Source organism: Prionailurus bengalensis, chromosome A2 (genome assembly GCF_016509475.1).
Source record: "Prionailurus bengalensis isolate Pbe53 chromosome A2, Fcat_Pben_1.1_paternal_pri, whole genome shotgun sequence".
In the NCBI taxonomy this organism is placed as follows: Eukaryota; Metazoa; Chordata; class Mammalia; order Carnivora; family Felidae; genus Prionailurus; species Prionailurus bengalensis.
In genome coordinates this window covers 94,839,533-94,862,688 of record NC_057348.1, presented here as the reverse complement: position 1 = coordinate 94,862,688, position 23,156 = coordinate 94,839,533, and the positions used below count along the sequence as shown (strand labels likewise).

At 35.2% G+C, this 23,156-nt stretch overlaps 1 protein-coding gene across 7 annotated transcripts in view; it reads right to left on the bottom strand.

Moving 5' to 3' along the window:
• Positions 1-23,156, bottom strand: part of AKAP9 (A-kinase anchoring protein 9) — a 154,474-nt gene that overhangs the window by 36,456 nt on the left and 94,862 nt on the right. For 4 of the 7 annotated variants that reach the window (XM_043588818.1, XM_043588821.1, XM_043588823.1 and 1 more), the window contains 7 exons: positions 10,833-10,995; positions 9,711-9,923; positions 8,732-8,770; positions 7,098-7,330; positions 6,058-6,177; positions 1,962-2,138; positions 1,229-1,333 (listed from right to left, as the gene is read on the bottom strand). In XM_043588818.1, coding sequence (XP_043444753.1) covers positions 1,229-1,333; positions 1,962-2,138; positions 6,058-6,177; positions 7,098-7,330; positions 8,732-8,770; positions 9,711-9,923; positions 10,833-10,995 — 1,050 coding nt within the window. Of the gene's footprint in view, positions 1-1,228; positions 1,334-1,961; positions 2,139-6,057; positions 6,178-7,097; positions 7,331-8,731; positions 8,771-9,710; positions 9,924-10,832; positions 10,996-14,101; positions 16,134-23,156 lie in introns of those variants that run through there. The other 3 variants (XM_043588819.1, XM_043588822.1, XM_043588826.1) reach the window with 2 other exon arrangements.

Sequence of the window (23,156 nt, the reverse complement as noted above, 5' to 3'; positions counted from 1 at the left end):
CTGCTTTTTGTGGAAAAACCAAAAAAGCAAAATAAACAAGAACCTTTTAGATAAACATCAGTCAGTATTATTTGATACCAAGAAAATAATCCTTCTCATGGAGATGATCATTTCTTTTTATCATTTATATGGATTTTTTTCCTCCTCTAAAATACGAGTTTTCTTTTTTAAAAAAATTCCTATTGTTTAAAAAAATTTTTTTAATGTTTACTTATTTATTTTGAGAAAGATAGAGAGTGTGTGTGCAAGCAGGGGAGAGGCAGAAGAGAGGGGGAGAGAGAAAGAATCCCAAGTAAGCTCTGTGCTGTCAGAGCAGAGCTTGACATAGGGCTCAAACTCACAAACCATGAGATCATGACCTGAGTTTAAACCAAGAGTCAGATGCTCAACCAACTGAGCCACCCAGGTGCCCCTAAAACTACAAGTTGCCTGAGCTAGAGTTTGAGTTGATGTCTAATTCATTCTTGTATTTTCCAAAGCACTTATTAACATTTATACTGTTTAAATTCAATAAGTATTTGTTAAAATCTATTAAATATCCTGAAAAAATTATATAGAAATGAAAATGTAACTTAAAAAAAATCTTAAATATTTATAATGCTATGATACAGCTAAATAATGTAGAGTACAGTATATTTTAGAAAAACTAATAGACAAAAATTTAAATACATTTAAATTAGCTTGAAATTGGAAATTAGTATTAAAAGTAGATTTTTCTTTTTCCGTTTTTTTTTTTTTTTGAAAAGGGAGGGAGTAGGAAAACATAGAACTTTCCTATAACTACCTTATTGTTAATTTTTTAAGAACATGTTTATACATTGTAAAGCAGGGCTATAACCTCCCAGGGTAATACAACTTAAAAAAAACAAACAACCCACCCCCAAACCCTACAGCAAAGTAGCAAAACTTCAAAGCTCACAGTAAAGAAGGGAAAAAGAGAGATCCTGCCTTTTGTGCTAATACAATTCTCTCTCCAGTCTCCTCTTCACTCCATTCATACCTTCTTTTTGTCTTCAAACTTCTTCTGTGTCAATGCCTTTACATTTGTCCCCTCTACGTGGAACACTTCTCATACCAGCTTATTTGTTCAACTCTTATTGTCTTCAAGATCAATTTAGGTAACGAGCTAAGAAACTGTCTAAACCCCACTCTGTACAAGTGACATTCTCAAGGTGACTTATTTAAAATAATTCAAGCCACATTTTGTCATTAAAAGTATACCTCTTACCTCTTTTTCCTTTCGGTCTATAGCATCTCGCTCAGCCTGCAACTGTACTTCTAGCGACAATTCTGTTTTAGCTTCTAGAGCTCCAGACTGCTTTGGGTCCTCTACCTTTAAATATACAAAAATTTTCTCAAAACTTCAGACATTAAATCTAATTATCCATTTTAACTGGAGAAATAGCAATGCCATTAGCAGCTGATAATCTACATTAGTGAATAATCAAAGTTACAGATCCTCAGTTTTGAATGCAGGAACACAGGAATGTTTGACACTCTTAAAATTCATTCCTCAGATAAAATGGAGACTATCCCCTAGTATGCCCCCTTCCCAAGCTTCCTTATCCTGCTCTTCTTTGATTCATTCTTGTTTTCTGCATTATAGTGGGGATAGATTTCACTCTTACTCTGGGATAAAGCAATAGACTCAACTGGTGTCCACAGCTTTTTCATTTGGCTATTATTTTAGAATCACAACCTATTGACTATGAAAAGGATCATTAATTCCTCTGGTTTACTTACTTTTCCTTTTTCAGGACTAAGGTATGCAAGTAACATTTGAAGGTAAGAAGAAACAGATATAGTTATGTCACTGGAGACATAAAGGTATATTTATATTTTGTAATAATATCAACAAAAAGTCACTAGTAATTTTTTATTTAAAGGAACTGATGTTCAGGTAACTAAGAGCAATCCACATTAAAACACTTCATAAAATTAGCCTGAAGAAAATGCCATACCTTTTGGAAAGTGTCTGTACTAACGAGTAAGGCTTGCTCCAGTTCCCTTACTCGGAACTCCAGTTTCTCAATTTCTTCATTCCGTTCTTGTACGTCCCTCTGAAGCTGCTCTTTAGAGAGCAAAAGCTCACTGCACTTGTCTGTTTTTTCTTTCAGATGATTTGTTAACTGTTCAACCTAGACATATAATAAGCAAAAACTGTAATTTAAAAATATTTCAACAAGCTAATAACATACCTGTCCTCATTTCAAAAAGTATTTTCAGAAGCCATGCTAAGTATTTTTGATAAGGATAGCAACTATTGTCTCCAACTATGGTGACATTCTCGGAGTTGATAAAATAGTACTAACAAAAAAGAAATACTGCTCCACCAACCCTTTACAAAAAATTCTTTCTCTTAAGACTAAGACCTGCAGCTAGGAGGAGAGAAAAGATTATATTTTTGAATAATGTTAAAGTATAAGCTCTAATGGTACAATAACACTACAACTTAATAAAGATGACAAGTTTGCAGAGTGCTGACTTACACTATTCATCGATTTGAGAGAAGAGAGTGGGCATATGCACAAGTGGGGAAGGGGCAGAGAGAGAGGAAGAGAGAGACACTCCCAACCAGGCTCCACTCTGTCAGTGCAGAGCCCAAAGCGGGGCCTGAACTCACAAACCCCGTGAGTTCATGATGTGAGCTGAAATCAAAAGTCGGGCGCTTAACCGACTCAGCCACCCAGGTGCCCCCTGACTTACACTCTTATGTCAGATAAGATAATCTTAAGAAATCTTTAATGGATTCTATTTTTCTTTCCACAAATGGTTATAATTGAGACGTATAATAATATGGTTCTAAACAACGCAGAGATGGGAGGGAATGGGGGAGCTTTAATACAGTCACTTAGAAGCTTTTTCAGCCTACACATTCCAGCAGCCCAGAACAGACATGAGAATACTGGGTGGTGAGAAGAATCTGTGCACACTGAAAGTTTCCCCAAGTAATTCTGATAATGCGGGTCCATTTAAGAGAATGGCTCTGAGACCGAAGGATTCAGGAAGCATTAATAAGATAGCTTATGAAATTAGTTCTCATCAAGTAAAGAGAGAAAGCTTGCTAAAAAATTAGTGTGATGGTAAGAAAAAAAGGAATTCTACCTTACTTCAGTGAGACACTTTAAGGAAATTATCTAAATACGATACTTATTCCCCAAAACATTAAAAGAAATGCAAACTTACCTATAACTACATGTTCAAGGATGACTATAGTAAAGCCACTGAGGAGAAAATTTAACAATAATGGGTGGGCTAAGATTTGGAGTACAGTCAAGGAAAAAGACCACAAAGCAGCAAAATAGTACAATATACTGTAAGAGTTAGATTATTTAGATCTTGAGAAAATCAGCATCTGGGGAATCAGATTTGGCAAGGTAAGGACAGAACCAATGGATCACAATGTTCCAAGAGAAAAATCAAATACACACATCCATGTTAGTTTCTTAAAGTTTCATGAACGAGGCAGGTCACACTTTTCAAATATAACAAATAATATACTTACATACTGTACTATTAAAAAAAATTTTTTTTTAATTTATTTATTTTGAGAGAGACAGAGACAACACATGTTGGGGAGAAGCAGAGAGAGAGGGAGAGGGAATCCTAAGCAGGCTCCCCACCACCAGCCCTATGTGGGGCTCAAACCCACAAAGTCATGGTATTATGACCTGAGCCAAAACCAAGAGTCGGACACTCAACCGACTGAGCCACCCAGGGGCCCCTATAAGATTTTTAAAAATAAAATTTAACTATTACTATTTCTGAAAATAATTTTCCATGTTCACTATGTACCAGGCCAATATTCCTATGAGATGGGTTCTATTATAATATGTATTTAATTTGAGAGAGAGAGTGTGTAAGCAGGAGACAGGCGGTGGGGGAAGGGAGGGGGGGAGAGAGACAGAGAGAGAGGGAGGGAGGGAGGGAGGGAGGGAGAGGGAGAGAATCCCAAGCAGGCTCCATGCTCAGCACAAAGTCCAATGCAGGGCCTGATCCCACGACCCTGGAATCATGAGCTGAGCTGAAATCAAGAGTTGGAAGCACACTGACTGAGCCACCCAGGCACCCCACCATCTCTGTTTTAGAAATGACTAGATGAGTTTTAGAAAGTTTTAATGAGTTAGCCATTGTCACACATGTGGTAAATAACAGAGCTATTGATTCAAATTAAGATGGTGTAACCCCAAGCACGATGTCTATATAACTGTAACAAGCCATCCTTGCAATTTATACAATAAATCTTCCCTCACTCATGTAGCATTTATTTGGCAAATATAGAGTTCTGACTATGTTTCTAAATGAGGAAGTGGATAATTGAGATGAAAAAGGAGACACAGGGAGAGTGGTAAGGAGGCTACCAAAACCATCCAGGCTAACAGTGACAGCCAGGATTTAAGGAGATGAATGAAATGGAAAGAACAGGAAGATGTACGATGTAGTACAACATGCCTCACCAAGGGGCTGGAAGTAGGGGTTGAAAAAAAAAGTGGAATAAAGAATGAACTCTAGGTCTTAGCAATAAGAAAGGTGAAGATAGTATCATATTTACTGAAAGAAGAAGGAACATGTTTTATTCTTGTCTTTCTCTGATGGGGGTTAGTCAGGAATCAAGAGCTCTCTTTTAAACATGTTAATTTTGAGACATCTAAATGGAGATAGATGGTAAAGCATCTGAGTATTCAAGTCCAGAGTTCAAAAGAGATGTCAGGGGAGCACCTGGGTGGCTCAGTCAGTTGGGCGCTAAATTCAGCTCAGGTCATGATCTCACAGTTCGTGAGTTCTAGCCCTGTGTCGGGCTCTGTGCTAACAGCTCAGAGCCAGGAGCCTGCTTCAGGTTCTGTGTCTCCCTCTCTCTCTGCTCCTTCCTCACTAGTGCTCTGTCCCTCTCTGTCTCTCAAAAATAAGCAAACATGGGGTGCCTGGGTGGCGCAGTCGGTTAAGCGTCCGACTTCAGCCAGGTCACGATCTCGCGGTCCGTGAGTTCGAGCCCCGCGTCAGGCTCTGGGCTGATGGCTCGGAGCCTGGAGCCTGTTTCCGATTCTGTGTCTCCCTCTCTCTCTGCCCCTCCCCTGTTCATGCTCTCTCTCTGTCCCAAAAATAAATAAAAACGTTGAAAAAAAAATTAAAAAAAAAAAAAAAAAAGCAAACATTAAAAAAAAAAAAAAGAGATGTCAGGGCTGGAGATATAAACACACGGTCATTTACACATAATTACCTGGGAAGAGAAAATTAATAGGAAAGAAAAAGGGGGCCAAAGACTAAGTCTTTGGGTCTTCCATCATTTATTTTGGGTTGAGAAACAAAGACTATGGAAAGAAACAAAATGAAGTAGGTATGTCACAGAAGCCAAGAGAAGGAAGTGTTTCAGGAAGAAGGCTGCAATGAAAGCCTCTGAGGATGCGTATGATGAAGACAGAGATGATTTGTGGACATGGCCAGGAGGATGGTAACTTTCACAAGAACAATTTCAACAAAAGAGAGGATATAAAACCCCACTGAGACAGAGGGGTTAGAACGTCACTGCACTGCACTGGACTGAGGGAAGAATAGAAGATGGGGAAATAAAATTGTCTGAATACAGACAACTCTTGATCAGTTTTGTTAGGAACAGGAAGAGAGAAAGAAATAGATAAGTTTATTTAATTGGGCAAAACTAGAAGATAAATGCAGGTAGAAATGACCCCAAATTTCAATGCAAACAATTTTTAATGTTTGTTTATTTTTGGGGGGTGGGAAGGGGCAGAGAGAGAATGAGACACAGAATCCGAAGCAGGCTCCAGGCTCTGAGCTGTCAGCACAGAGCCCAATGCGGGGCTTGAACCCACAAGCCGCAAGATCACGACCTAAGTTGAAGTCAGACACTCAACTGACTAAGCCACCCAGGAACACCAATGTAAACAATTTTTAGAATTTCAAGAACTTTTCACGCTGAAGTAATAATTTTCTGATTTTGAAGATTTATATATAATAAAATTTTAAGTTCTTCACAACAGACATCTTTTATGACACACAATATGCTGTAGCATAGACAATATCAGTAAAGTTCTTTCTTACCTCTCTAGTTTGATGTTCATTGATAGGCTGGAATCGAGGTACGACCTTAAGTTGCTGTTCCAGTTTCTGTATTTCCTGTTGGAATACATCTCTTTCGTGTTCTCTATCAATGGCTTGCTCCTGAAGTTTAATAACAATAACAGTAACTGAAGAAACAATATATACTGAAGCTATTATTACTGCTACTTCTTTTAGTTATACATACAGTTTTATTTAAGATAAACAACTGATGGCCACAGAATACCCCAAACCAAAAGGTTTCAAAAAAAGAACACCTGTTGTACGGTACATAGTCTATTTGGAATCTTTGACAGGAATGTCTGCATTTAAATATTATTTGAAGCATGACATTTTTAATAATTCAAGTAATGTTAAATACAGAATGAGATAAAAATATTCTCCCAAAAATGAATTTATTTTTTTGGAGCAAAGGAGGAATTCCACTGTTAATTTAGTCATTAAAAAAATAGTAAGTAGAACGAACTGTTTAGTAAATCAATTTCTTTCATCCTAATCTAGGTTTTGTATCTAAAATAATAAAATCTGTCAGAATCGGATTCCCTGATATATGAAAAGAATATCAGGCTTTAAGTGAAACCCCAAAGAAGAAAATCCATATGAGGTTAAAGATTTAGTATCATTTTGGAAGACAGTAATGACAGCGTAACAACTGTTCCAAGAGCACAGTGTTACTCTGTGTGTATCTTTTGTGGGTGAAACGTGTTGGCCAGTTAGCTCTCAGGATCCTCACCCTGCTTTAGCAGTTGGTTAAAGCAAAGTCTTGGACAAGCCTGTGAATTTAGAAAGGCTAACTGGTAGGGTTTACTCATAATCTGCCTGTACTGCTTTCAATTGTCATAGGTATGTAATAAAAATTATTAGAATTTTTATTTGGAATAGTTTTCAGTTAATTGGTAAAAAACACAGGTAGATGAAAATGTTGGAATTCAAGTTTCTTCATAATTTAAAATTCACAACCTGGACTAGCAGCAAGTAAGCACTCCAGTGACAAAATCAATATTCAAGTTGAGAATACTTACATCTAAAAATTTTCTTGTTTTTTCTAACTGCTTTTCCAGTGCTTGGTTTTGCTGTCTTAAATCCATTAGCTCAGCATTCTTTTCTTGTTCCAGCTCTATAAACCTACTGACTTGTTCCTCAACATCTATTTCGAGAGCTTTCACTTGTTTTTGAAGGTCATCACGTACTTTTTCAGCTTGGCACTGTACTTCTAGTTTTTCCTTCATTAATTTTTCTGTCTCCTGTAGTAATTCTGTTTACAAATATAAAAATATACTAAGTTAAATCAAAGTAATAGTGAAATCACCCATAACAACGCTCAAATTTTACCTTCATGAAATAAGAGATCTGAGTTTTACTTTAAACACACGTAAGAAAGGAAAATGTTCCTATGAAAATATCAAAGCAACATATTCCTATAGAAGTAAGCAAGCTGGTATCAAAAAAATTATACCATATTAACAAAAAGAAACATTCTGTCACTAAAAACAGTATTTTGTGAAAATGCCATAGCAAGTGACCAAAAAAAAAAAAAAAAAAAAGTCCACTTTCACCATAAGGGAAAGAACAAAGTCTAATTAAATTTAAGCACAGAAATAACTCACCTCAGGCAAAAATCAATTCATTCCAAACCAATAAAGTCACTTTAAATGCATACACAATACACATGAAGATCAAAGACTGTAAATTTTTAACCAAGGCAAGTAAGAGTTATAGAAAAAAAAATACAACTACAATCAATTTCCTGTTAGTCTTTCTCCTCATTAGATCCATATTCCTGAGTTAGTCTTGCACGCTCACACATATATGTATCAAGGGAAAACTGACTATGAGAGGCAGTATGGTGTAGTGCTTAGGAGCAGAGACTGTGGATTCAAATCCTAGCTCTGCCACTTATCTCCTGTGTGATACTTAACATGATGTCCTCCAATTTCCTTACATGTAACCTGGAGATAGTAATACTACTGATCTCTACGAGTTATTGTGGATCAAATGAGTTAATATATACAAAGAATAGTGCCTAGAGTATGGTAAGCACTATATAAGTGTTAGCTATTATTATTAACATTAGTAATACAACAATAAAGTATATAGCAAAGTAAAACAATACTCTAATGAAAAAAAAAAAAGGAACATAACCTGAGAGTCCTTACACTAACCAGTCTGCCAATACTGTACTCAGGACTAGGAATCTATAGAAAATAGCTTTCCTTTTAAAACAATAGTGATTTAGATGTTAATATAAAACTAAATGAACCAGAAAGTCTCTTTACTAAATTTCACTGATCCTTGATACCATCATCTTATATATTTCCTGATTTAGAAAGAGCATTTTGAAAAGTCATATGGTGAGAATTTAATACATTTTGTTTATGTAAGAAACTGAAATTGTCTTAAGCTCTGTGGAAAAACAGATATAAGATGATGATCACTACGAATCTCAGTTGTTAATTTCAAATATAAATATGTATTTTTATTGTAAGAAAAGTTTTTTTGTTAAAGAAAAAAACTGTAAGTATGAAACACAACAGCAAAATTAGAGGTATGTTAGTTGGAAAAGTAGAGGTATGTGATTGAAAATCTAAGGGTCACCCCGTTTTTGGAGTTGTAAGTTTACCACCCAAAGACTGGCCATGCAATTGTATAAACACACCTGCTCCCGGTGCTGCATCGACTGCAGCATCTACTAGTCCTATAAGAATAGAAAGAAAAAACACACACACACAGAACAAAGATATAATTTACATGTCTACTTCCTAAAACAGAATAATACGTAAACACAAAAGAATTAGAAGTAAAAGTTAAAACCACTGATTATTATCATTTGTAACATTTTGATGTACCAGTATTTCGTGAATGTTTTACATGTATGATACATACACTTTGCACATTAAAAACACCAACCCTAAACCTGTGTTAAACAAATTTGACCAACCAGAACCATATTACACCATATTACAAAAATGCATGCTGTATTTCTCAATTAGCAAAATTCAACTAATAAAACTACATATTTATAATTCCAACTGCATGTGTAATATAAAAGTGGGAGTATATGATAAAAAGGATTTGAAGTTCCACCGTTATAATGACTGACGTTTTTTACTGCTAAAAAAACTAAGCTATTACACATAATTTCTCATTTCAGCAAAGATTAAATGTTATTTATAAATTGTATATTCTTTGAACTCGTACACAGATTAAACTAGATGTCAGTGTAACAGTCACTGACCTTTTCAATCTATTCTCTTGCAGGCCGAAATCCACCCCCACCTGCTTGCTACTAGTGCTGGATCAGTGCTCTTTTACTTAATCCAAGTATACATTTTTGCTGCCTTTCTGCTATCAAAAGAACTGAATCTTACACAGTTTAAAAAATATCCTGCTACATTATGCACAGCTGTCTCCTGAGGCAGAAGTTTAAGGAATTATCTTTTCCTGTTAAAATTTGCCAAAGGAAAATGGAAAAAAAAAAACAAACTCCACATAGTTGGCTAATAAAACCTTTATCAATGAAGTAGATTTTCTTGTAATTATTCAACCCCCATATGAAATACATGAATCATGGCATTGAAAAGTTCCACTTTGAACTTTTAAGGAATGTTTCATTCACAAAGTCTAAAAATACATACGCTGTTCAACTGGGCCTGCCTCAGCTTTCATAGCCTCTTTTTGTCTGGACAGTAATTCTCTCTCTTCTTGGATCTGCTGTTGTTCTGCTTCCAATTCTTGCAATCTATTACCTGCACATAACAATTCCTGTTCAAGACGATCTATTATATCAGTTTTTTCTTGAATTTGCCTTTCATAAAGAGTTTTTTCATCTGCATAGCCATCAATGACACCTATAAAATAAAATTAACAGGGAACAGGATTAAAACTTATTTTAAATCTTACCATTAGGCGTTCTATAAATATCTTGAATGAATCTGCTGATGACAGCAGCAGTTATGGTACATTCAATGCAGGCTTTTTCTTATTTAACCTTTGTGCCTAAATATGATGTTCCTTTGAACTTTCTGTTACTTTGCTATGCTAAGGTATCACATCATGTACGTGATAACTCACTTTATCAAACAGATGTAAACAGACAAGAAAGCTTAATATAAATAAGATGCTTGTAAACCAAGTCACATTTTAAATATACTAGAGAAAGTTGATGTTTTAAGTGATTCTAGAAGGCCAACACCCACAATGGTATGGCAGAATATAAACAGTATGAGGCTTCAGAGGCTTAAAGCCCAGCATCACCATTTAATGGTTACCTTGAACTATCTATTTATCTACCTATCTACCTATCTAGGTAGGCTTCACACCCAACACGAGGCTTGAACTCACGACCCTGCGATTAAGGTCTGAGCTGAGATCAAGAGTCAGATGCTTAACCAGCTGAGCCACCCTGGCGCCCCAACCTTGAACAATTTATTAACATCTTTTGGCTTCAGTCTTTCCATTGCTAAAGTACAAGACTTGTCTCAGGATGGTGGAATTTTGGTAACAAATCACCATCATCCATTTCTATATTTTCTAAAAATTTTAATGCTTTCTATAATTCTATTAAACACTTTTTGATAATTAAAAATATACAGCTTTTAAAGTTGCTTGGAGAAAGTCTGAAGACAAATTACAACTATGTTTCAGTGCTCACCCTACATTAGAATACACTTGTGATTTCTAAATTTGGCTTGCATCAAAATCTCTACTTTTAAACTTGAAATTTTTCCACACTCAGTTGCCAATAGCAAATTGCTCACCCTCAGCCTTACTGAGCTCCACAGCCAGCTGTTCTCTAGCCCTGGACTCCTCATGAAGGCGCTCTCGCAATTCTTCTTGGCACTTAAGGGACTCTGTCACTTCTTGTTTCTGTCGAAATGACTCCCGCATCAACTCTGTCTGTGTAACTTTCGCATGTTCAAGCTAAACGAGGAGGGAAAGCATACATGAAGGAAGACAAAGTGTTGGGAATACCCACTAAAGTTTAACAAGAAAGGGTTTTTAAATAAAAATAAACTGTTGAACTGTAACCATTTAATATTTCTAGTGCATGCTAACATTAAATGGGGATAGTCAGTATACAAGTAGATTACCTACATATAACTTTCCATAAGAGATGTATTCTGGTTTTATTAAACAAACAAAACAATGCTTCTTTTGGGGGTGCCTGGGTGGCTCAGTTGGTTAAATGTCCGACTTTAGCTCAGGTCATGATCTCATGGTTCGTAGGTTCAAGCCCCATGTCGGGTTCTGTGCTGACAGCTCAGAGCCTGTGCTTCCGATTCTGTGTCTCCTCTCTCTGCCCCTCCCCCACTTCCACTCTGCCTCTCTCTCTCTCAAAAACAAATAAACATTAAAAACAAAATTAAAAAAATGCTTCTTTTGGAAATAAACCAACTTATATCACTACATCTGTATTCTATAATATAAAGAAAGATATAAAGTTAGTAACGCATAGGCTCTTTATTTGTGGAAGAATTTTATGTGATTGTGCTCTATGTAAAACTTAATTTCTTTTATATTTAACATTTATTGATTGTGGACTCCTGCTGTACACTGTGAGGAGTATATGATTCATATAATGGCATCAATTAACAAAATCATAGTGTCATAACAAGATGAAAAAATTATAACTCACATTTTAACTAAAAGCTTTATATTTCTATCCAAGTGTGAAACAGCTACAAGACTTTATATAAATATTCAATTTATTTTCAAAATCTTACAATACAGAGGCATTACCCGTAATTACTCATAAATACAGCCTCTTTTTAAATGCTGTTATTGGCATGACTACATTCTTAAACAATTTTTAAGATGACAGTCAAGTACAGACTCAAGGCCAAAGCTCTCAAAAAACAGTGATCATTGTTATCAGCTCCACGAAATTACAGAAAAGCACCATCTCTGCCTTTGTTTTCTGAGCTTCTGACTGCCAGCACTTGTTTATCAGTTCTTATTTTTAGTTAAACTAAAAACTGAGCTCAAATGTTTCTAGTATTTCTATAACACTAAAAATTTTGAAAAAGCAATCACCATATATATATATACATATTAAAAATAGGCTGACAGTGTCATAAGAATTTGTAAAATTATAAAGTAGAAAAATATTACCATGTTTTATGTTTTAAAAAATGCAGTGGTTTCTAATTTATAGGCAAATATCAATAATATATTATCAAATTATGATATTTAAGAATATTTTATTTTTAAAGACTTCTGCTCTTCACATCTGAGTAGTATTTACCATAGCAAACACATTTTAGAGTTACTAAATAAAGCCTTTTATGGTCACTCTAAGTCAATTTCCAAAATATCAAGTATGTGATTGTTATTGTTTTATTTAATAGGATGTGTTAAATATTATTACAACTTACTATTTGGAGATAATATGAATACACATTTAAGACTTGTACTGGATAGTTGAGCATACATTTCAAATCACAAAATATTTCCTAAAACATCTGTCATGTCAATGCTACCTCAACAAAGATAAAACTATATATATTTCTACTTTTGACTTGGAAAAGAGTATTTTAAATATAGATAACTAATAAACATTGATTTTTTACTATAAAGAACATGATCACAAAGTATGAACTAATTTATATATAATTACTCTTTTGAATTACAGTCACAGCCTGTATTTTTAAAACGTATCAATTGTTTCTACATATGTAGATAGGTAACTTTTTCTGTTTATTATAAAGTGGTTGCCTGGTAAATACATGAAAACTCTGAAAGAGTTCAAAGCTCTGACTAAAAAGGATAGTTTCTTATTCCTTTTTCAAATTTACTGTACAAGAAGCATTCAGCATTTATAAAAAAAAATACTTGATTTACATAAGAAAATTGTTTTTGCTTCTATGTCTACTTCTTAACAAGATCTAAAGCAGCTTTTAAATGCATTTAAATAGTTAGCATAGAACCATGAGAAATAGCTTTAGTTTTGCAAAACAAAACAAAAAAATTAAAGAATCAAGTACAGTAAAGCTAGCAAACAAATTTCATTTATTATAGCAGATGGCACTCATACTTTACTGGAATAAGAGACTCCCCTTTCAAATGTTCATCTAAATATAATTTAAAAAGCCTCTTCTATCCTGTTAAGTTATGACTTATTCCTAATACCTAACAATATGAAATACATGAAAATTTCATTTCAGTACTTCTAAATAAGTTAAGAAACTTATTATATTAAAAAGCATTACATTATAAAGCATCAATATAGTGTCACTTTAATATAAAAGTTTCAGGGGAGGTAACAAAACTTCTGAAAACCATCTGTCTTGTTAAATATTAGCTAGTGCATTACAATTAAAGCCACGAAAGTCGTAAAAAGTGCTGAATAACTTGTAGTTATATTGAATAACTTGAGGTGAATCATTCACAACATATTTATGTGTTAAATAAACCTGAAGTACTAACTATGCTAAGTACTTACCCTTAACAATGTTTATAAAATACATGTCACATAAAAAGTAGAAAACAGTATTTCCTCACAGGATTAGTAGGCATATTAAAAATCAGTTCCTTATGAGTTAGCAAGAAAATTAAAATTAGAATCCAGATTTTCTTTTTCCTTGTCTGGAACTACAGCCAATACACCATATGATTGTAAACAATTCCTAACTGGCTCACTTGGCTGTTTTAAGAATCATAATGCCTATTGCCTTTTAATCACTCCATTTTTACTCAGGATTGGCACCATAAACATATAAAAGCAAGATTCTTAAGGAGAAGCAGGATCTTTTTAAACAGCTTGCCTGGCATGGGAGAACTGTAATACTATCTCACTCTGCTTTCTGGAATCAAAAACATAGCCAAGATGGGGCTCTTAGAACAAATTTAGCCCTTCAATACATCTAGGATAAATGAGTAGTAACATATGAAACAATAACAAAACAAGATTCTATTCTACTTAAGGACATTTAAAGTTCATTTCTCATTATACAGGTTTTTAAATTAGATGTATAAAAAACTGAAAGCATGAACTAAAACTAAAAGAAACCAAGTTTTTTATACTTACTGAATAAGGAGGGGTAGGCAGTGAAATTTTAGAAATAAGTTTTAATATGTGCCCATTTCTTTTATGAATAAAATGAAAAATAGAAGTATTAATAATTACTGAGTTATTTTCATCCAAATGTTCACACAGAGGAAAAGGATATGGTAAAGGCACACGAGATTCAACCTCATAAATGTCTTCATCTTGTTCTTCCAACCATGAGCCACTGAGTTTGACAGTTGCCAAATAGGTCCTGTAAGAATCCATTCTAGAAGATGCAGCTGCCAATTTTCCTCACTCGCTTTAACAGTTTTCCACTACATTAAAAAGTTCTTTTTAGTTTATCAAGAGATACCATAGTTGTATGAAAATTTCTTTTTAGTACTATCAAATAAACATTTTATTAATTCATACAACTGAACAAAAGAAAAACCCCACAAATCTATTTTAAAAACTACATCTCCATGAGTCTTCGTCAAAAACAAAAGAAAAACAAAGACAACAAAAATAAAAGAAAACACCTTTTTAACTAGAATAATTAAATCCTTGAAGAATAGAAGAATGAAAATATAAATATCTAATCAGCTGAGCAATAAAACTGCTTTCAGTATCAAACATATCTGTGGAAATAAGCCTTCCAAACAACCTGGCAGGGAAGGTTGAGTTTTAAATCTCCATAGTAGCAGTCTTCACAAGTGTAGCTGCAACATTATTTCCCTTGTTCTTGCTGCTTCACTCAATTCAAAAGTAAAAGCTCCTCGGAACTGAGCTATTCAAATAGCCTCTCATGCTGAGCCAAAGGATTCTAGTCAGTGTCCCCTGAGGAAAAGGTCAGAACAGAGGGTGTGGTTTCATGTCTTTACCTATAGGTACTGGCAGGTGGAGTGTGAATTAATACGCCCACAAAAAAGCCTGCCTAACAGGATCCAAGTTCCACGTCAGAGCTTTGAAAAGGGTATTTAGACGAGTTTATGATGTTTCTAAGATAAAGCTAGTATTTTTCCATCCTATTCAAAAATTGTTTTAATTTGAAAATGTGAAATCAAGTAGGTTTGAGTCTACTACCAAGTAGTTCTTAAAGTATATCAAATAATCATAATTATTTCTAGAAAACTAAGTTAGTACTTCCTTTTGATATTTCCTTAAAATAATACTCATTCTTTCAAGCAGTCACTAGAACTAAGTATAGATAGTTTAGTTATAACCTATTTCTACACTGAATTGTTTTTAGAGTGAATGTTAAGGGGGAAAAAAAACACTCTTTTTAAAAGCTGCATTATATATAACTCTCGGTAGTTACACCACTTAAGATACTCTATGAACACGGACTAAAACTCAAAAGGGCAAGTTGCATATAATAAATGTCAGTGATACTGAATAAACTAAACACTCAGAGTTTTAAAAGATGAACTTACTTTTTAACATCAAAAGATCCTCAATAGTGAGAGTTGTTTCAAATAAATGAAAAAGCTTTCATTGTGGTGCCTTTTCTCTATCCAGTAACTAAATAGCCTAAACCCAAAAAACCCAAACCTTTTATCTACTATGGAAAAAATCCTACTAAAGCAAGCAGGTAATATAAACAAAAATCCATTTTACAGCCATTTTCACTATATGCAATTATTTAAAGGAGTTAACACTCAAAGCCTTCATAGTAGGCTAATAATTAGGTGAGAGAAAATGAGATTTTCTACAGAGATCCCAGAATCTACAGGCAGATGTTCTGGGGCAGGGCAGGGGCAGCTGCCTCTTTTAATTCTGGATTAGGCAAGGACAAAATTTTGTTCATGTTTTTTTTTTTTTTTTGTTAGTTTGCCAGTTAGTCTGTGAAGATGTCTTAACATTTTCACAAAATGGAGGCCTAACAGTACACTGGTTTAGCCAAATTTGACTTTTTTGATCTTCAGCAGATACAAAGTCATCCGTATCCTAGCTGCTCAGCTTTATGAATTGGTTGCTAGGACCCATGCTTACTTATCAAATAGTTCTCAAAATACTCTTTCCTTGCTCCCTCTGGAAATTAGTTTATTTTGATAATGTGGTGTCCAATTTCTCGTATTTGAAGCAAAAACAAAACTCTGAAAGTAAGAAGTATCTTTAAAAAAAATTTTTTTTTTAAATAAAAATTTTTTTTTTCAACGTTTATTTATTTTTGGGACAGAGAGAGACAGAGCATGAACGGGGGAGGGGCAGAGAGAGAGGGAGACACAGAATCCGAAACAGGCTCCAGGCTCTGAGCCATCAGCCCAGAGCCTGACACGGGGCTCGAACTCCCGGACCGCGAGATCGTGACCTGGCTGAAGTCGGACGTTTAACCGACTGCGCCACCCAGGCGCCCCTAAAAAAATTTTTTTTTTAATGTTTATTTTTGAGAGAGGGAGAGAGACAGAACATGAGTGGGGTAAGGGCAGAGAGAGAGAGGGAGACACAGAATTGGAGCAGGCTCCAGGCTCTGAGCTGTCAGCGCAGAGCCCGATGCGGGGCTCAAACTCACAGACCACGAAATCATGACCTGAGCTGAAGTCGGACATTTAACTGACTGAGCCACCCAGGCGCCCCAAGAAGTATCTCTTTAAAAACAGAAACATTCAGGTCAAGGTAAGAACTAACTACAAAGAAAAAAAAAAGTAGGAAGGAAAAAAAAGACTCAAAAAAGCAGATTAATAAGATGATTTAGAATGAGGCCAACAGTCCTTATAACAACAGAATATTAACTAATGGCATATTATATTAATTCATGTTCAAAAAGGTGACCCTAATTTAAAATAGTCCAAATTATATCTTTCCAATTTTTGAAAGCACATAAAACTTGTTTCCATCCATGTAAAACAAAAACATCAAGATGTAGACCCTTATAACAGAACATAGGTCAAAGTTAAGAAACTAACCACAAAGAAAAAAAATAGTAAAATTAAGGAGGGAAAAAAAGGACTCAAAACAGCAGTAGAGTTGATTTAAGATAGAGGAAAATAGCTCTCCTAACAACAGTATATTAACCTATGGTATATTAACTGATGTTCAGACAGATTACTCTGCATTGGAATAATTCAAATTCTATTTTTTTTTTAATTTTAGAAAGCACATAAAACTTTTTACGATCAAAAGCAGTTAAAGCAAAATGACTTCAATTTTTAGGAGGATGCCCTTTAAATATTTAGACTAGCTCATTGTTCCCAGGTTCCAGATAATCAAGATTTCAGGCATATTGGAAGGCTATTAACTTGTTGTATAGAGCTACGTTTGTTTCCCTAACTAAACAGCTTTATTTGAATCCTACAATGTTAAGATATTTAACCTTTTCCCCCTTAAACATTTCTTTCAAATTGTAAAACACTTCTGTTGCTCTCTTTTGGATATTGACTTGTTCACTTATTTCTGTAAGTTATTTAATAGAGGGGCTGAATCCTGGATACAATACTCTGACAGAACCCTGACCAATATAATAAGCACATTGGGGGAAACCCTAATGGGAAAATGCATTTCAACACTTTGATTACAATTATGTTTAAAACTTAACAATGACAGGGGCACCTGGGTGGCTCAGGTAGCTGGTTAAGTGTCCAACTTCAGCTCAGGTCATGATCTTGCGGTTCGTGATTTCGAGCCCCACATCGGACTTCGTGCTGACAGCTCAGAGCCTGAAGCCTGCTTCAGATTCTGTGTGTCTCCCTCTTTCTCTATCCCTCCCCGACTCGTACTCTCTCAAAAAATAAACATTAAAAAAAAAATTAAAAAAAAAACCCTTAACATTGACAAAACAAAATCTTAAACTATTGTTTTATCCTCAGAAACAGTCTTCTTTTTTGAGAAGATATAGAAACATGTCGCTTAGATTCCATTATTCTCAAAAATGATACTAAACTCATGAGAGTTACCTATAATAATCATCATTCTGTGGGAGGAAGTTCCTCATTAATTTTTTCCAAGGCCTAAAGGAATCTCTCAGTAGCACCTCTAAATTCTGGAAAAGCTGAAAAGGCTACTCCCATCGAACAGACTGAATTCCTTTTCTACCTGATTCAAGAAACAAGAATCTGAAACCATACTCTCAAAGATAACTTTTCTGCAGTACCACAAAGAGACTACTGAATAAAGATTATGTTAAAAAGATACCTTCCTAAGGGCCTGTGGGTAGTCTTTAAGCACTTTCCCTCGTATTATAATGAAAACTCTCCCAACAAATAGGAAACTGCAATAGACTGAATATAAGCCTAATTTTACGGTAGCCTATCTGGGCAAAAGAGAAATACAATTCATCACATTAAGAGTATCATTATATGGATTTGCATGTATATACCACAGGGCAAGTCACCTGTCAAATCAAATACATAAAGTAAAATAATCCTTTAATAGATGTTATGAAATAAGCCCAGATAGAAACCCTGATACTTAGTAAACAAACTCACTAGTTCTTTTGTTGAAGCAGGATGTATCTATGGTACCCAAAGCATACTAAACCTTAAAACTAAATACAAGGCTTAATCACCTATCTTCTACTAAAATCACACAACATAAAAATCCACACTGTTAAAAAGAAAAGAATCTTGAATATCTGACAATATTTACTTAGGCTACGGGGACTTCAATGAAACCCCTCCTCCATCCCAAACATAAATCCACAATAATCTGCAATAATCTTTCTCCAATCTGAAAGGAGGCAAGTCTTTTTGATCCACACACCACACCTTCCACTTGTTTCTGGATTCCATCCTCACTTGTTCCAAGGACCTGGCTCAAGAAAGCCCATCTGTTTGTGACCTGCAATCTTCAACTTCTCCACTTCTACTCAAGGTATACCATTCCAACCTTTAAAAAAAGCATCTTCCCTTTTTCAAGCCAGTATTCTGTTTTCTTCACAGCTAGTAGTCACAAAATTGCTGTCTCTATTTCTCCAACTCTGAATTTTGAATACTCCTTCACCAACTCCATGAAACCATTCTCATCAAGGTCACTGTAAACACACACAATGAAATATCCAATGGACACTAAATCATCAGCCACCTATAACTTTCTGTAGTAAGTGACAGCTTTTGGAAAAATCACTTCTCATCTGGCTTTTATGACACTATTCTCTTGGAAAAACTACTTCTCATTCTCGCTCTCTCCCATAGACTTAACTATTTTTATTCTCTTTTATTTTTATTTTTATTTTTTTTGAGAGAGAGAGAGAGAGTGCAAGCGAGCAGGGGAGGGATAAAGAGAGAGGGAGACATAGACTCTGAAGACAGGCTCCAGGCTCTGAGCTAGCTGTCAGCACAGTCCCACGTGGGGCCCAAACTCATGAACTGTGGCATCATGACCTGAGCTGAAGTCAGACGCTTAACCAACTGAGCCACCTAGGTGCCCCAATTTTTATTCTCTTTTAAATGTCAGCATTCTACCAGTACAAAAATAGCTCTGTATACACTCTACAACCATGGCTTCAAGGTCTTTAAGTAATAACAACCTCCAATCTAGTTCTACCCAAACTCCCAAATCACCCAAAAAGTGATTATCTTTACTTGATGCCTCTTCTATGCATTTCAAATGAAATACAACAACTTGGTTGGTTAAGGATTTATGCTTGGTTTCCTCTTCTCTTCCTTATCCCCTACATCCAGTCATACCAAATGCTACTAAATTCAATTTCCTAAAAGTTTTAAAATCACTTCCTCCTGCCTTAATTTTACTTCTATCACTTTTTACTTGGAATATATTATAAGGGCCTTCTGTTTCCTACATTCAGCATCTCTCCTCACCATATTCTTGCTTATCTGCCTATCAAACCGCTGCCTAAAGGAATCTAAGACACAAATTTAATCATTATTATTTTTTTAATGTTTATTTATTTAGAGAGACATGTGCACAGGAGGGGCAGAGAGGGAGGGAAAGAGAGAATTCCAAGCAGGCTCCGTGCTGTCAGTGCAGATCCCTTCACAGGGCTTGAACCCACGAACCATGAGATCATGACCTGAGCTGAAATCAAGAGTTGCTTAACTGACTAGACCACCCAGGGGCCTCTGATATTCTATTCCCATCAAAAGTATTTCAATGACTCTCCACATTTTACAACATAAAGTTAGCTTATGAAGGACTCTGACATGTAACTACTGGCTATTTCTCTACCTTTACCGTCTATCAGTTTTTCATCTTCCATCCCCGAAGTTTCATATCACAATACTATCCACTGTATGCATACATATCATGCTGGTTTACACTATACCATTCGTCACAAATTTTCTTCTGACCTACCTACTTAGTTTCTACTTGTCTTTTAAGTCTTTCACTTCTTTCCCCTCATTTTCTCTTGAATTACACTTTCATCTCCATTACTCCACCAAAGTGCTCTTGTAAGACTACCAATGATGCCCAAATTTCAAAATCCATTCTTTAGTCTGTGAATAACATGACCAGTCAGCAGTAACTGACCTCATTCATTTTCAAAGGGCAAAAGAACTGGCAGTTAAGAGCACAGCCAGATTGCCTGGGTTCAAATTCTAATCCCACCACCTAACTTGTATGTCTGGGGAAGTGACTTCTCTAAGTGGTTTCTATGCTTCTGCTTTAGACTTCTCCATCCCCTCAGTCTATTTTTGACAATGCAGTCAAAATGATCCTTTTGAAAAATAGAAGTTAGATCAGTTATTCAATAATTTCTAATGATCCATCCAAAGCTAGAGACAATCTGCATGTCCTCTAAATAAATTATATGGTACATCCATACAATATAGTATTCCTCAGCTATAAAAAGGAACAAACTATTAATACATGTAACAACATTGATGAATTGATGATGAATCATACATGCACTTTAAGACAATGAAGCCAGGCCCAAAAGAACAATGATACAATGATAATGTATCATTTTATTTACACCAGTCTGGTAAAGGCAAAACTATACGCATGGAAAGCAACCAGGGGTTGTCAGTAGCAGGAGGTAGAAGGGCTGACTACAGAAGAGAAGTACTGGGGAATTTGGAGGGATGGAATGATTCTGTATCATGTTTGTGGTGGTAGATATAAAACTCTATGCATCTGTCACAATCGAAAGCATTACCCATACAAAGAGTGAAATTCACCATATGTAAATTAAAAAAAAAATTAACCAGAACATAGGGAAACCCAAAATGGAATAAAAACTGTAACAAATAATTCTAATTGTATTAAAAGTGAATAACAAAACCACTTAAGAAGTGAGGAAGAAAAGAGTTAACCTAACATACTTTGAAAAACAGTATTTTTGACTATGTAAGGCTAAAGACAAAAAGTACTGTACATATGTAAATATGTTCTCCTCAGGGGTATAGCCTTGCAATTGTGAAATTACTTTATGGGTATATATGGCTGAACAAATAAGTAAAATGAGAGCCTAGTTTCTCATTGATGGAGAATAAAGTTACAAAGAGAAGGGGAAGGGGTAGAATGAATGTTGTGGTACTGGATCAGAATAAGAGGTAATATATGAAGTTAGGTTTTTACTATATATACATAAAGATATGGAAATAAAAAGAGATGCAAGGGTTAATATACCCCATATATTTTCAAACGGTCTACAAGAGAACCTACAAGTCATGATACACTTGGTTAAAAGTGAACTCATATAACATCCAGATCGTGGTTTGTAAATCTCATTCTCTAACAAGAAGCCTAAATTCCTTGCAGAAGTGGTGGATTCTAGGGCTGGAGCAGGAATAACACAAAATTGGTCTGGAGCCTCTGATAGTGCAAATGCTCAAAAAAAAAAAAAAAAAGAAGTACTTTGAAAAGGTGTAAGAGCCGACCTGAAAGAGTTCTCAATGCCAAAGCTGGAACAAAATAAACTACTATAGTATTGGATTATTACCCACTGAAAAAAATAAACAGGCATGAGTACATATAGATCCTGATTATAAATGTGAGTAATAATTCTAATAGATTAAGGAATGAGGAAGATAGAAAATCACCATTAGAATACCAAAGTAATAACTGCACAGGCAAGATCCACCAATGCATGCTCAAAATAGTGGATGAAAGTTTAAGGAGAAACAAGATATTTGCATAATCTCGAAGTACCTCCTCCAAGATATTTATTAATTACAAAGGGAAGAATAGTAATGGTAGAGTGAAACCCAGGTGACACCACAAGAAATCAAGATTAGCATTACAGTAGTAAGACATATTGACATCATGTGCCCTCTGACATGACACACTGAGAAGGCACATCATTTTTGTGATATTTTTGTCAAAAATGCTTAAGATTCAGGTAATTGTGAGAAAACGTCGGACAAATCCAAATTGAGGGACATTCTACAAAATAACTAGCCAGTCCTTATCAAGTGTCAAGGTCATAAAAGACAAAGAGAGACTCAGGTACTAACCGTCAGAGATAGCCTAAGAGAGCTGAAGAAGACATGACAACTAAATGCAATGTGGGATCCTGGAATGGGAAAAGGACGTAGTGGGAAAAAATGGTAAAATCCAATGGTTTGTATTTCAGTTTATAGCACTGTACCAGTTTTACTTTCTAAGCTTTGATAATTATAATATGGTTATGCAAGATGTTAATATTAGGGGAGGTTAATGAAGGGTACATGGAAACACTATTTGTACTATTTTTGCAACTTTTCTCTAAGTCTAAAATTATTTCAAAATAAAAAGTTAAAAAGTTATACATAATGACTCCATATCTCATTAAGAATTGAATTCCAAGTTCCATGTTATCTGGTTCCCAAGTATCACTCTGACCCCATCTTCCACTCTTCTCACTCTCCTTGCTCCAGCCACACTAGCCTCTTTGTCAGCCACACAAAGAACAAGCACATGGCCTCCTCAGGACCTTCACACTTGTTATTCCTTGGCCTAAGCCATTCTTCTCATACTTACCTATATGGCTGTCTCCTAATCTTCCGTATGAAATATGCCTGACTATTCCTTTATCAGAGAAGTCTTCCTCCATTTTCCTATATAAAATGTGCCCTTTCGTCATCATGCTCTACCTTCCCCTATTTTATGTATCTTCCCAGCAGATATCACCACCTGACACACTGTATGTTTATACACTGTTAGTTGCCACCACTGAATTGTAAGCTCTACAAAAGTAAGGATTTTGTCTATTCTA